The sequence below is a fragment of the Mustelus asterias genome, chromosome 18, assembly GCF_964213995.1.
Source record: "Mustelus asterias chromosome 18, sMusAst1.hap1.1, whole genome shotgun sequence".
NCBI lineage: Eukaryota > Metazoa > Chordata > Chondrichthyes > Carcharhiniformes > Triakidae > Mustelus > Mustelus asterias.
This window is the reverse complement of record NC_135818.1, coordinates 79,943,870-79,958,854: the sequence shown is the minus strand read 5'-3', so window position 1 is coordinate 79,958,854 and position 14,985 is coordinate 79,943,870. Positions and strand designations below refer to the sequence as shown.

At 46.7% G+C, this 14,985-nt stretch overlaps 1 protein-coding gene across 2 annotated transcripts in view; it reads left to right on the top strand.

Annotated features, from left to right (window-relative positions):
* Positions 1-12,065, top strand: part of ism2a (isthmin 2a) — a 38,542-nt gene extending 26,477 nt beyond the window's left edge. For both annotated transcript variants that reach the window (XM_078234379.1, XM_078234378.1), the window contains exons 4-7: positions 1,354-1,494; positions 5,769-5,846; positions 6,819-9,897; positions 9,947-12,065. In XM_078234379.1, coding sequence (XP_078090505.1) covers positions 1,354-1,494; positions 5,769-5,846; positions 6,819-7,336 — 737 coding nt within the window. In that variant the 3' untranslated portion in view covers positions 7,337-9,897; positions 9,947-12,065. The remainder of the gene's footprint in view (positions 1-1,353; positions 1,495-5,768; positions 5,847-6,818; positions 9,898-9,946) is intronic.
* Positions 12,066-14,985: the final 2,920 nt, after the last annotated feature.

Below are 14,985 nucleotides of genomic sequence, written 5' to 3'. Positions count from 1 at the left end.
GGCTGGTCTAGTATTTGATCTTTACAAGTATAGAAATGCTTAATCTAAGATATAAAAATATATGTGTGTACAAATATAGGTATATGTGTGTGAGTGTGTGTGTGTGTTTGTGCATGCGTGTGTGTGTGTTTGTGCATGTGTGTGTGTTTGTGCATGTGTGTGTGTGTGTCTCAAAGGCACCTGGCGTGGGCCCAATGCAGGACGATCAATTTAAGCTGGGCAAGTGGTTTGGAGTGAAGGTGTCAAGACCTCGAGAAACCGAGTGATCCCGTGACCTCATATTCACAGCATCACTAAGACCGCCCATTTCCAACTCTAACATCGCTCGATTCTGCCCCGTCTCAGCTTATCCGCTGCTGAAACCTTCATTCTTGCTTTTGTACCTTCTGGTCTATCCCAAATCACTCTTGGCTGATTTTGTATAGTAATCCAAAACTCTTGCACCAAGCCCTGTTCGCCTGTCTCTCCCATGCTTGCGAACCTACACTGGCTTCCCGTCAAGCAATACCTCAGTTTCAAAATGCTCGTCCTAAATCGTATCAGCGATGAGATTTTTACAACAATACAGTCTTATTCAATGAGATACTGGGACTGGGGGGGGGGGGGGGCACCTCATGGTATAGGGTGGGATTTTCCAGCCCTTTCCGCCAAAGTGGGATCAGAGTGTGACTCTGTCTAGCTTAGATTTCACGAGGGAAAGGCAAGCTGGGAGATTTGCTGCAGCTTGCAGCCAGTGGGAGAAATTCACAGTGATCCTCACAGAGCCTTGTTGCAGAAAGCAGTCACCAGAGTTAGCTTGGAAATTGGGAAGGCAGTTTTGCCAGCAGCCTGAAAAGGGAGCGGAGGTATCCACAATCATGGGGTCTATGAAGAAAAGTTGGTGTCACCAAAAAACTAATGGAAGGGTCCCCAAGGATAGCTGGAACACTGAGGAGAATAAGCCCTGGACGGCTGTGGAATATATCCCAGGAAAAATGATTTTGTATGATAAGGGAACTCTTGGGGGCAAATAAAAAATAGAATTGAGTTTACAGCACAAGTCTTTAGAAGGCATAATGCTAAGTTAGTGACATTTGCTTTGTTTAATTTTTCTTTATGTAAGGTTTATTTTTGTTAAAAAGCACGAATTCTTGTGGTACAGTCCCGCTGGTTAATTGCCATGTGTTCAGATTTCTTCTTTAATTGTTAACAGGACCGTAACAGCATTAAAAAGTGTTGATGCAATCTATAATCTTGCAGCCCTGCTGATCAAGTTGTATTTTCTCCCACCCTCGTTCTGCTCCTTGAGCTTTCCCCGGCTGCGCGTGAAGGAAAGTTGCAGCATTTCAGATGTTTGTTCCTCTCGTTCTGCAGAATATGAAGATAATGAGGACTGGAGTGCCTGGTCTCCCTGCACCGTCACATGTGGCAGTGGCAACCAGAAACGCACCAGGTCCTGTGGTTATGCCTGCACCGCAACCGAATCCCGAACGTGTGACCTCAAACGATGCCCAGGTGAGTGTTGAGATCCTCTGAAGGAAGATTAAGGGCAGATCTGAACACCCATCAACACCTCGATAGCAAACTGAATTTCTTCCCTAAAACCAATGGGACCGTGTTTCAATGGCATCCGGTTTCCAACATGTATAAGGGGAGAATTTCCTGATCCGGTGTCTGGGGCCATTGGCTCACTTAGAATCATAGGATCCCTACAGTGCAGAAGGAGGCCATTCGGCCCATCGAGTCTGCATCGATCACAATCCCACCCAGGCCCTATTCCCGTAACCCCACATATTTACCCTGCTAATCCCCCTGATACTAAGGGCAATTTAGCATGGCCAATCCACCTAACCTAGACGTCTTTGGAGTGTGGGAGGAAACCAGAGCATCTGGAGGAAAGCCACGCAGACACGGGGAGAATGTGCAAACTCCACACAGACAGTGACCCGAGGCCGGAATCAAACCCGGGTCCCTGGCGCTGTGAGGCAGCAGTGCTAACCACTTGAGTGCAGCAAATGCAAGGATGTTCCCTGGTCTCGAGGTGTTGACTACGAGGAGAGGTTGAATAAACTAGGATTGTTTTCACTGGAAAGACGGAGGCTGAGAGGAGACCTGATAGAGGTCTACAAAATTATGAGAGGCATAGACAGGGTGGATAGTCAGAGGCTTTTTCCCAGGGTGGAAGTGTCAATTACAAGGGGGGCACAGGTTCAAGGTGAGAGGGGGAAAGTTTAAGGGAGATGTGCGGGGGAAGTTTTTCACGCAGAGAGCGGTGGGTGCCTGGAACGCGCTGCCAGAGGAGGTGGTGGAAGCAGGCATATTAGCAACATTTAAGAGGCATCTGGATGGGTCCATGAATAGGGAGGGAGTAGAGGGATACGGACCGAGTAAGGGCAGAAAGTTTTATCTTTAGTTAAAGCATCACGATCAGCATGGGCTTGGAGGGCCGAAGGGCCTGTTCCTGTGCTGTACTGTTCTTTGTTCTTTGAATATCAAGAGGGGAGGAGTGGGTAATCCAAACAAATCTCTATTTATTTAAATAAATGGATAGGAAATCAATCTTTGTTTTTGGGATATGAATGACGTAGCGAGACCACATATATTGCCCATCCCTCAATTCCTTGCAGTGTCTGACACCTGACTGGTTGTCAGACAGGTTTACAGGATGCCATGGTCCCTGCATCACCATCCCTCCCACCCATCCGGCTAGAATGTCGGGGGTCAGAGAAGGGAGTCGAGTTGGACATTAGTCGACAAGAGGAGAAACTTCTGGGGGCTGGAAATTCCGCATCATAGAGCTACCAGCCAATCAGGGACCAGCAGCTCCTCCATATGGGCAGTGCTCCACCGGGAGGGGTGGCCACTTTTGGTACTGCACTCTGGACTTGTAGAGGCCTTCAGCATGGGATTGTGTTGTAAGTGTTTGGGGGTCTCGATGGATGCCAAGCTGAGACTCTAGTGAGAGGGATTAGGGTTGAGGTTTGAGAGGCCATGGTGTGTGGGGGGGGGGGGGTGTGTGGGGAGCCTGGGGTCCAGGGCTGGGTGAGGGGTGCAGGGGCAGTAACTGATTAAAGGGCCTTCCTTGGTTCCAGAGGTCCATTAAGGAGAGAGTCACCCCCCTCCCCACCTTGCCTGCTACGAGCCGCTCAGGGAATCTGGGCTGCCCAGTTCGCATGGACCTCTCCCTCCTGCTGCTGATAGGATGAGATCTTTAAATGGGCATCAATTGCCCACTCAGTTGACAGACTGTTGGACAGAAAGTCCAATGCCCCGGTAAAATTGTTGTGGGGGCAGAGGAAGCAGAGTAGGCAGGATTTTATGTGCTCCCACCCTTCCACCCACCCTCAAACCAGCCAATGGGGAAACATGAGGTCCAGGCCCTTCAGTGGGGCTGGATTCAGATGTAGACCAGACCGGGTAGCAGGGCTGACAAGTTCCAGTCCCTGAAGGAAGTGGTGAACCAGATTCCAACAATCTGGCAGTTTCCATATCCATGATAACTGACGTCAGCCCATGACTTCGAGCAGGTTAATTAATTTCAGATTTCCAGGATGGCGGGATTTCATAGAATCCTACAGTACAGAAGGAGGCCATTCGGCCCGGGTCTGCACCGACCACAATCCCACCCAGGCCCTATCTCCATAACTGCATACATTTACCCTAGCTAGTCCCCCAATGCTCAGGGGCAATTTAGCATGGCCAATCCACCTAACCCGCACATCTTTGGAGTGTGGGAGGACACCAGAGCACCCGGAGGAAACCCACGCAGACACGGGGAGAATGTGCAAACTCCACACAGACAGTGACCCAAGCCGGGAATCGAACCCGGGTCCCTGGCACTGTGAGGCATCAGTGCTAACCACTGTGCTACCGTGCCGCCCCATAATCGATAGGATCCACTCCTCTTTGCCAGACCTTTTTATATACATTACTGCCAATCACAAGGTCAAGAAAATGTTCACAATTGTGCAACTAATGCAGAGTGCCCTGGAGTATAAATACTCTTAGAATTCACCAACTGAGCCATTCACTTCTAAATTGTCCTTAAACACATGGGGACCAGCAACTTTAGACACACACACTATCAGAAGATGTAACAGCCCAAAACTAGGCATTGGATTCTATTCCAGATCTAAGAGCTATTAAATGGCATGGTGGCACAGTGGTTAGCACTGTCGCCTCACAGCGCCAGGGACCCGGGTTTGATTCCTTCCGGCTTGGGTCACTGTCTGTGCGGAGTCTGCATGTTCTCCCCATGTCTGCGTGGGTTTCCTCTGGGTGCTCCGGTTTCCTCCCACAGTCCAAACATGTGTGGGTTCGGTGGATTGGTCATGCTAGATTGCCCTTTGTTGGTGGGGTGGATGCGTGGGGTTGCGGGGGTGGGGCCTGGGTGGGATTTTTTGTTGGTGCAGGCTTGATGGGCCGAATGGCCTCCTTCTGCACTGTGGGGATTCCATGAGTTAGAGCGCTCAGGGTGTTGGACAGAAGCAGTCAGATGTGGGAAATTGACTGGAAATTGAATGGATTCATTTGATCCAAAGAAGACTCATGTTGGACTCGGAATGTTAAATCTATTTCTCTCTCTCCCCCCGGATGCTGCCAGACCTGAGTTTTTCCAGCCCTTCCTGTTTTTATCCGAGGGATTAGTTTGGTGAACCTTTGCTGCACTCCCTCTATGGCGAGTATCTCCTTGCTCAGCTAAAGAGACCTGAACTGGATGCAAAACTTCGGGTCCAGCCTCACCAGTGCCCTGTGCGATATATTGGACCTGAAATGTTAACTCCACTTCTCTCTCCGCAGACGCTGCCAGACCTGCTGAGCTTTTCCAGCACTTTCTGTCTTTATTTCAGATTTCCAGCATCCGCAGTATTTTTGCTTTTATTTCAAGTTGTGTTGTGTATTCAGGGAGATCGTAACGTAGTGATAATGTCACTGGGCGAGTAACCCAGAGGTCCAGCTAATACCCAGGGGTCATAGGTCCAAATCCCATCACTGCAGCTCATATAGCTCATAAACCTGGAGTATAAAAGTTAGGCTCAGTAATTTTTGATTTAATTTATTATTGTCACATGTATTAGCGCACAGTGAAGAGTATTGTTTCTTGCGCACCATACAGACAAAGCATACCGTTCATAGAGAAGGAAAGGAGAGAGTGCAGAATGTAGTGTTACAATCATTGCTAGGGTGTAGAGAAAAATCAACTTAATGCAAGGTGGGTCCATTCAAAAGTCTGATGGCAGCAGGGAAGAAACTGTTCTTGAGTCGGTTGGTACGTGACCTCAGACTTTTGTATCTTTTTCCCGACGGAAGAAGGTGGAAGATTTGATTTGATTTATTATTGTCACATGTATTAGTATAGGAAGAGAGTATGCCCGGGGTGCATGGGGTCCTTGATTATGTTGGCTGCTTTTCCGAGGCAGCAGGAAGTGTAGACGGAGTCAATGTTGTCCGTGAAGCTACCATTGATTGTTGTAAAAACCCATCTGGTTCACTAATGTCCTTTCGGGAAGGAAATCTGCCGTCCTTACCCGGTCTGGCCTACATGTGACTCCAGAGCCACAGCAATGTTGTTGGCTCTTGACTGCCCCCTGGAGTGGCCCAGTTAGCCACTCAGCTCAAAGGCAATTAGGAATGGGCAGCAAATGCTGGCCCAGCCAACGACGCCCGCATCTCATGAAAGAATACAGTTGATTTTAAATTCAGATTTTAGATTCACTCCATTGGCCTGGAGTAACGAAGTGTAGATTTGTTGGGCCACGTCTGACCCTGACTGTACTCTTTTCCCAAAGGGATGGAAGATGATCTGAATGCAGCCACTGAAAAAACTCTGGCGGAGAAGGGGAATGGAACAGAGTTGTTTGACTCCGGTGCGTATGCTACACCACCAGCCCGACTGTGGGAGCATGTCGGCTGAACTCTCTGGGAATGTAGAAAGGATCAGAGGAGGCCACTCAGCCCCTCGAGCTTGCTTGTTCTGCCATTCAATGAGAACCTGGCTGACCTGTCCAACATGCCAGGATTGACTGACAGGCAGGAGTTAGGGGTGGGGGTGGGGGTGATTGGTGGGTGGTGTGGGAAGTCCGACCTCTTAACATCACCGACAATATAATGATTAGAAGTTGCATCAGCTCCTCTATCGGTTGAAAGGGTAATTGGTGCGATACTGATCTCTGCAGAGAGACGGGAGTTGCAACTTTGACAGTGCTGGGAAGCTGGTTTTATTGGATCACCGTGTGTTAAGCAGCACGTTTCATATTGCTTCTTACTAATGTCAATGGAAAGGAAACAGGCTGGATGATGGGTGCTAATGCAATCCTGTCACTTGTGGAGAATTACTAAGAGTGTACAGCACAGAAACAGGCTATTCAGCCCAATTGGTCGATGCTGGTGTTTATTCTTCACATGAGTCTCCTCCCAGCCACTCGTTTGTACCTAACCTGGTTAACACATCCTTCTGTTCCTTTCTCCCTCATGTGTACACTTAGATTCCCCTTTCGATGTAACTATACCAATCGTTCCCCAGTCCTCCAAGTGTGAATGAGTTCCACATTCTAACCACTCACTAGGGGTTATGGAATTCCTCCTGAATTCCTTATTGGGTTTATTCGTGACTACCTTATTTTAATGACCTTTGGGCTATTGTTGTAAGTCCGTGTGTGAGGCTGTGTGGCCTTTTCCTGCTCCCTGCTTTACCTTTGTTTTTAACGTCAGTGTTTAACGACTTGTTAGACTTTACCACGGTGCTTAAAGCATTAACAACATTTGCCAAGTGCCGGCCTGCAGGGAAATCTGTTTCCATGTGAACCCATCTTTATTGGACTTTTTCTTTCCTTCCCCAGAAGTGGACAGCTGCGATAAATGGCTGAACTGCAAGAGCAAGTTCCTGAAGAAGTACCTGATGAAGGCCCTGACGGATTTACCAAGCTGCCCCTGCACCTACCCCACAGAGGCGGTGTACAGTATTGTCAGCGTCCACGAAGATGGCAAGGGAAGACTCTTCCGATGGCGAGACGCCAGCGGCCCGAAGGAGCGCCTGGACATCTACAAGCCCACCTCCAAGTTCTGCATCCGCTCCATGCTGTCCTTGGACAGCGCCACCCTGGCGGCCCAGCACTGTTGCTACGACGACCAGATGAGGCTGATCACGCGGGGGAAAGGCGCAGGGGCTCCCAACCTGATCAGCACGGAGTTCTCGCCGGAGCTCCACTACAAAGTGGACGTGTTGCCGTGGATACTGTGCAAAGGGGACTGGAGCAGGTACAATGCCGTGCGCCCACCAAACAATGGCCTCAACTGTTCCGAAAACCCTTTGGAAGATGACTTTATAGCTCAGCTGAAGGAAGCGAAAGAGTATTGAAAGTATTAATTTAAAAGAAACAAGAGTCTCCGAGGGGATGAATGGAAAAATAAATGGACGTTTTCAATAATGGAAACCACCATCCCTACCCCACCTCCAATGACATTAGCCAACGTTTCCATGGCAACATCAAGGATGGTTAGAAACAGTACCAGATTGGTTCTACCATTAAAAGATATATATATATATATCTATATTAACGTATAACCACTTGCTCACCTAAAGAAAATACCTTCAACTCATCAAATAAGAGGGAAAAGAAATGTATTCTAAAGAGGTGTGTCATCATTCCATCATCGCTGTCTTTTCCTTATGGCTCCAGGTGTTACTCTGATAGGAAATCTGTCACAGCCACATTCTCTGGATAATTCAGTAAACCCAAGATGCGGAGTTCCCTCTCTCTCTGTCACTCACTCGCTCTGTCGGAATCCCTGCTTCAGGGTTTTTCCAGTTCCAATTCCTACCGTGGCTGAAGAGTGTCGCGCCACTCATTTTCTTTTAAACATGGCTCCTCACGGGTTGCAGTGGATCATCGGCGACCATCGCATTTCTCGCGGTTGACCCTGTCTCCGTCTGCTGGTTTTGTGGCCTGCGTCCATTCTCCATTTCCCAACTTAATTGGCACAGAATTCTCTTCAAGCTTCACCGCGGACGGTGGTGATGGGAGATTTCGGGGGGGGAGCTGTAAGTGTCACCAAGCCCGGTGTTGTATGGGAAGTTGAGCTGCCATCCACGGTTGATGTTAATCCCTGGGGAATTTTCTGTATACAAATTGGTAGCTGCATTTCCCGCATTTACAACAGTGACTATACTTCAAAAAGGATTCCATTGGCTGGAAAGCACTTTGGGATGTCCTGAGGCCACGTTGGTCTTTTGGATGCATGGAGTGATGACAGACTCTCCATCCATGATGATTCAGGCTCTTAGGCCTAGTTTTGAACCAGAACCCACTACTTCCACCATTTTGAATTGTTAAATGGGACTTGAGTGGCTGAATCTACCGGAAATAGAGGAGGCCAATTGGTGATGACCTCTCCCCTTATGGCCTACACATGCTTCGATCTTGTTCACCATCTGATTCCGGCACAACTATATCCAAAGTCAACAAGAATTTGTCACAACTCGCTCTTGGTTTCATGAAAAGTAACATCTTCTCAAAACAAGGGATCACCACTTTTAACATGAAGGAACTGGTCGCTGAATGAGAATTTGCGCTGTCTCCTAGTTTAATCCATTCCTTCCCTGGGACTGAGAGCTGTGGAACGACCCTACCTCCCCCAGTCTCCTCTTCCTTCTTCAGTACACAGGCCGCTACATCCCAGGCTTGGAGAGCCAGCAGTTCTTGTCTATCTTTTCTGCCTTGATGATGCTCATGCTCCCTTGACCTCGACATGTCTCCTGGACTTTCCAATCAAAATAAAAAAACACTGGTTCATTTGTGTGGAGAAAAGAATTCCTTTTCCATGAAAATAACGGCCACGGAAACAAAATGCTCTCAAACCCCTGCTGATTCCACATAAGCAGAGTATGCCAAACGAGGGCATCTGAGGTTCAACAGAATCTACCTGGAGGTGGGGCACTGAAATGCAAGCCACAAGTCTGTTGCGATCTCTATTCCAGTGTACAATCTTCCTGACACCAAGCATAGGTGTTCCTAAATGAGTAAAGATCAATCTAGTCCACCATCTACCATTCCAGTATAAAAGCAAATTACTGCCGATGCTGGAATCTGAAACCAAAAGAGAAAATGCTGGAAAATCTCAGCAGGTCTGGCAGCATCTGCAAGGAGAGAAAAGAGCTGACATTTCGAATCCAGATGACCCTTTGTCTACCATTCCAGTAGTTGTGATACGCAATGGCAATGGACTTGTTGGATACCATTGACTGAAAAAAATGTTGGGACCTCCTGAGATCAAGAAAGGTTCTATATAAATGCGAGTCTTTTTTAATAATAGCGCCAAATCTCTGTTAATTAGTCCACAACAGACCCAGAAATGACATGTCAGTAACCCCAGGGTGGAGAACTTTGGGAACCATTGGTCCAAAGTCATCTGTTCCTCTCAAGCAATGGTACAACCAGCATGTCATTTCTGAAATTACTCGCATGTTGTGTCACAAAATATTTTCTCAAAGAAATCTATCGCATTTGCATTTTGGATGAGTCTATATATACCAACTCACTCCTTGACATTCAATAGCATTACCATCGCTGAATTCCATCACTATCAACATCCCGGGGGGTTACCATTGATCAGAAACTGAACTGGATTGATCATATAAATACTGTGGCTACAAGAGCAGGCCAGAGGCTAGGAATACTGCAGCGAGTAACTCACCTCCTGACTTCCCAAGGCTTGTCCACCACCTACAAGGCACAAGTCAGGAATGTGATGGAATACTTGCCTGGATGGGTGCAGCTCCAACAACACTCAAGAAGCTCAACACCACCTAAGACAGAGCAGCCCCACTTGACTGTCCACAAACATTCAATCCCTCCACCACCAACGCACAGTGACAGCAGTGTGTATCCTCTACGAGATGCATTGCAAGAACTCACCAAGGCTTCTTAGACCAGCACCTTCCACACTTATGACCACTACCATCTAGAAGGACAAGGGCAGCAGATATGTGGGAACATCAAAACTTGGACGTTCCCCTCCAAATAAAACACCATCCTGACTTGGAAATATATCGGCCGTTCCTTCATTGTCATTGGGTCAAAACCCTGGAACTCCCTCCCTAACAGCACTGTGGATGTACCTACACCATATGGACTGCAGCGGTTTAAGAAGGCAGCTCACCACCACCTTCTTAAGGGCAACAAATGCTGGCGTAGTCAGTGATGGCCACATCCCAAGAATTGAATTTTTAAAAAAAGTTTCTACCATCTAAGGGTGTCTGTGCCAGACACAGATCACTGACTCCCTCCAGATTCAGATTCACTTCCAAACTTCATTCAGGAGGAATAGAATTTCCTTTTTTGAACCCATCTATTCGAAATTTCGGGGGTATTTTGTCTGCCTCAGACTTCAACCTTAAGAGTCAAGAATTCCTCTAGCATTAAATCCACCAAAACATCAGAGGCAAGGGTTTCACCAACACAATGTGGAAGAATCCTAAAATTATGCTACACTGAAGAAGGCCATTCAGCCCATTTGTAACTCTGCAGTCTCATTGGTCACACTATCCAGTTAGTCCTACTCCCTCCCCCCTGCTCTTTCCCCATGGATCAGCAAATGCTTTTGTTTCACGTTATTTGTCCAATTCCCCTTTGAAAGACACTGTTGCAAATCCAATTGGATGGTCACGAATCGGAGAAAATCGTGGCTTGGGAACAGTGATCGGCATCATAAACTCTTACAGCATCCCGTGAGGCCATTAGGCCCATCGAGCCACTGCTGTTTCTCCATAACCTGTAAATTAGCCTTCTGCAAATATGTGTGACCAATGGGTTGAAATGGTTCAGTCTAGAATAGCTTCTTTTTCTGACATAGCTGGGATATCCATTTTACTGACAGAGTGAATTGTTTCTCACAGCGAGACCATTTTAAAATCAGTGCATGATGCTCAGGAGGGGTTCTTTTTTCACCTGAGTTTGGAGGGAGCCACAATAATAAAAATAAACCAAAATTCTTCATTGGCTAGCTTCCCCTGGGCTGGTGCTCTCCTGTCCTCTGAGTCAGAAGGTTGGGGGTTCGGGCTCAAGTCCAGTGCAGTACAGATAGAGTGCAGCATTAGCAGAGGTGCTGCCTTCCGTGTGCTGCACCAAGCCAAGGCTCAATCTGGTCTTTACAAGTGGGCCTCAATGATCCCACAGCACTGTTCGGAGAAGAGCGGGAGAGTTCTCCCAGCATCATGGCAAAGACTTCATTATCCTTTATCTCCATGTTTGATTCCTTACTTCATTCAACCTGACCAATGCAGGAAATATCTTCTCTTTTAAGCATTTTCATTCCGGAGTCTGAGGATGAAGGGTAGAAGGATGCTTCCTACTTTTCAAACTATAATCTACCTCATCCCCACACAGCCAGTGGGCTGAGTATTCTCTGTTCTATAACTTGGAAGATCTTCAATGTGCATAACCTCTGAGACTCTCAATATTTATTATAAATAGATTTGATGAAGTCAATATGCCCCTGTCATCACGTATCAACAGGAAGGAGCAAATTTGCCAATAGACCTGTACATATCTCCATTTACATATAAATACCTGAACCTCTCGATCAGATTCCAGTCTCTAACTCACACCCCAGTATCTATTATTCTATATCTAAACCATCTGAGCCCCTCGATTAGATTGCAGTCTGTAACTCCCTCCCAAATATCCATTATTCTATATCATAGAATCATCATAGAATCATAGAAACCCTACAGTGCAGAAAAAGGCCATTCGGCCCATCGAGTCTGCACCGACCACAATCCCACCCAGCCCTACCTCCATATCCCCACATATTTACCCGCTAATCCCTCTAATCTACGCATGCCGGGACACTAAGGGGCAATTTAGCATGGCCAATTAACTGAACCCGCACATCTTTGGACTATATATTCTATATATAATTATTCTATATATATACCATCTGAACCCCTCAATTAGATTCCAGTCTGTAACTCACCCCCGGGTATCTATTCTATATGTAAACTATCTGAACCCCTCAATTAGATTGCAGTCTGTAACTCACTCCCGGGTATCTATTATTCTATATATAAACCATCTGAACCCCTCGATCAGATTCCAGTCTGTAACTCACTCCCGGGTATCAATTATTCTATATATAAACTACCTGAACCCCTCGATTAGATTCCAGTCTGTAACTCACTCCCGGGTATCTATTATTCTATATATAAACTATCTGAACCCCTCGATTAGATTGCAGTCTGTAACTCACTCCCGGGTATCTATTATTCTATATATAAACCATCTGAACCCCTCGATCAGATTCCAGTCTGTAACTCACTCCCGGGTATCTATTATTCTATATATAAACTATCTGAACCCCTCGATTAGATTGCAGTCTGTAACTCACTCCCGGGTATCTATTATTCTATATATAAACCATCTGAACCCCTCGATTAGATTCCAGTCTGTAACTCACTCCCACGTATCTATTATTCTATATATAAACCATCTGAACCCCTCGATTAGATTGCAGTCTGTAACTCACTCCCGGGTATCTATTATTCTACATATAAAAACCATCTGAACCCCTCGATTAGATTGCAGTCTGTAACTCACTCCTTGATATTTGTAACCTGATTCCTCTTGTGTAATATGCTGTTATGTCTGTCATTTCTGATACATTGAAGTAACAATTAGTTACATAAAATGAGATTGGGAACCCAGGGACAGTGATTTGTAATATTGTTGGCTCCATTAGCTTTATATGGATGAACATTTTCAAGTGTGTGGGTTTGGGGGGGGGGGGATATTAATCTTTGTCTAACTCCCATTGGAAAAGTCAGTGTTTTCTTTGGCTTTATCATATGGGCTCCAGCGCTGCGCCCAAACTCAGCTCTATGGGGTCCCAGAACCATCTGGAGTTGCAGCCATCTGAGGACGATGCCTCAGTTTCCCTCAAAGCCACAAAAAAGACTTGGAGAACTGATGAGGACCATCGCTTTGAAAAGCAACCCTTGCTTTCCCTGGCATCAAGTAGACTCCAGGTTGTGACTGAGATTGCATCGGCTGCCAGAGTGATACCATTACGTCCGACAAGAGCTTTCCTGTCCTACATCAAGCTGAGACTTTTGTGTTGCTTGCCTTTGGCAATTGGATCCAAAAACCTTTGGCATTTTTAAACCACCAGAAAAAAACAGGCACCATTCTTCTTTTTGTTGAGGATCACGTCTGACTCTCTTTGTGATAAAGTCTGAAGTCACGTTAAGACAAATGCATTCTAAATGATATATAAAGTCGGTGTTGTGTGAAGGAGTTATCCCCTCCATTTTCAACCTATGGCAATTTGGATTGCAAAACTAACCACACAGAGTGAAGAAAAGCCGCTTTGGTGCGTTGAATGCATTTCTAATGATTTTAAACCCAAGTGGACCAGGAAAACTAAGAGACGCTGTTTATAAATGGAGAACCAGGTTCTGCTCCAGTTCTTGCAGGATTTATTGTTCATATTTCCACAACGCTGAATTGTGGTTTTACATCAGTGTTTTATTTAGAGGCGGTTTGCTTTGTAAAGGTTGCTCTCTGACCTCATAGGACTTTCCGCACTTTCTTTTGGAATTGTCTGTTGCTATCAACATTATTGAGGGAAGCGGGTGGGGTGGGGGAAGGGGGACTCTGTGAACCCCCTGCCCTGGGTCTTTGTAGCATTAGGTAATCACCCTGCCCAAAACAGGATGTGGCAAATGCTTCTACTCTCCTCTTAGATGCTTCTGCTAGCCCCTTCCCCAATTGCATTAACACCTTCCCCTTCTGCTAGCCCCTTTCCCAGTGACACTAACACCCTCCCTCCCTCTTCTGCTAGCCCCTCCCCTCCCTCTGCTGCTAGCCCCTTCCCCAATGGCATTAACATCCTGCCCTCTTCTGCTAACCCCTTCCCCAATGGCATTAACACTCCCTCCCTCTTCAGCTAGCCCCTTCCCCAATGGCATTTGAGCCCCCCTCTCCATCCCTCCCTTCTTTACTCAGTTGATGTGGTATCCAAAGGGTGATTGTTGACTTCCCTCCAATTCCAACTCAGTAGCAGCGACAGAAAGCTGGTTCCTGTGAGGAGTTTCCCAACTGATTCCTCAGGCTGCTCCCACCTCTCCAAAGTCAAGGAACCTGGTCACAAGGTCTGCTGATGGGTTCATCCAGTGAGTAGGGATTTCCCTCTGATGCCCCCTCCCTCCATCCTAATCAGCAGAGCTCCTGGCTGGACAGGTAAGCGGGGTCTTCGCCCGAGTTTTGCACCGACGTTCCTTGGTAAATGTCCAGTGCGGCGCTGAGCAATGGAGGCCAGGAAACTCTCAGGTGTTCTCCTGGGCTGCCCTTGTCCACTGGTCTCGGGCAGGGTGGCAGGAAGAGAAACCTGGAGTAAAAAGAGGTTGATTCAGTCATGGCTTTCCACACTAGGTGACAAACCTACCTGATGCAAGATGAGCGGGTGAAGGGATTATTAACGGCGGAGGTGGGTGCCAGCTCTGCTGGGGTGCTCCCCCATCACCCTAAATGGTCAGATCTCTAGGCTCATTCGGGAGAGATACCAAGAGAGGTCGGGGTATCTATTGTACCAGATGTGCCCAGCGTGGGTTACCGCACCCAGGCAAGGTAAGAGGACAGTATAAGAATGTTGGCTCTGTGTAACTTTTTGGAGTAACTCGCTCGCTGGATTGCTCCAGAACTGAGGCACTTTACTTTGGATGTTCCATTTTTATTCTGTTGTTGTGTGTAAGTTGTGTCCCACTGTTCTCAAGAGGATTAGTCACAAAGAAAATGCTGCAATCGGTTTTTAAGTTTGAATAATTATTGTGCGTAACGTAAGGACTTAATAGCTTATTGTAATTGTGAGTTTCTTGTACAGTATTTATTGTCTGTGTTTAATGCTTAAAAAAGTGAGACTTAAATATTTTACACGATTGAAGGTGCACTACTGTGAAACCACTTGTTACTAAGGGACTTTTGTTTTACAAGAAAGGAAAGTATCATTTATTAC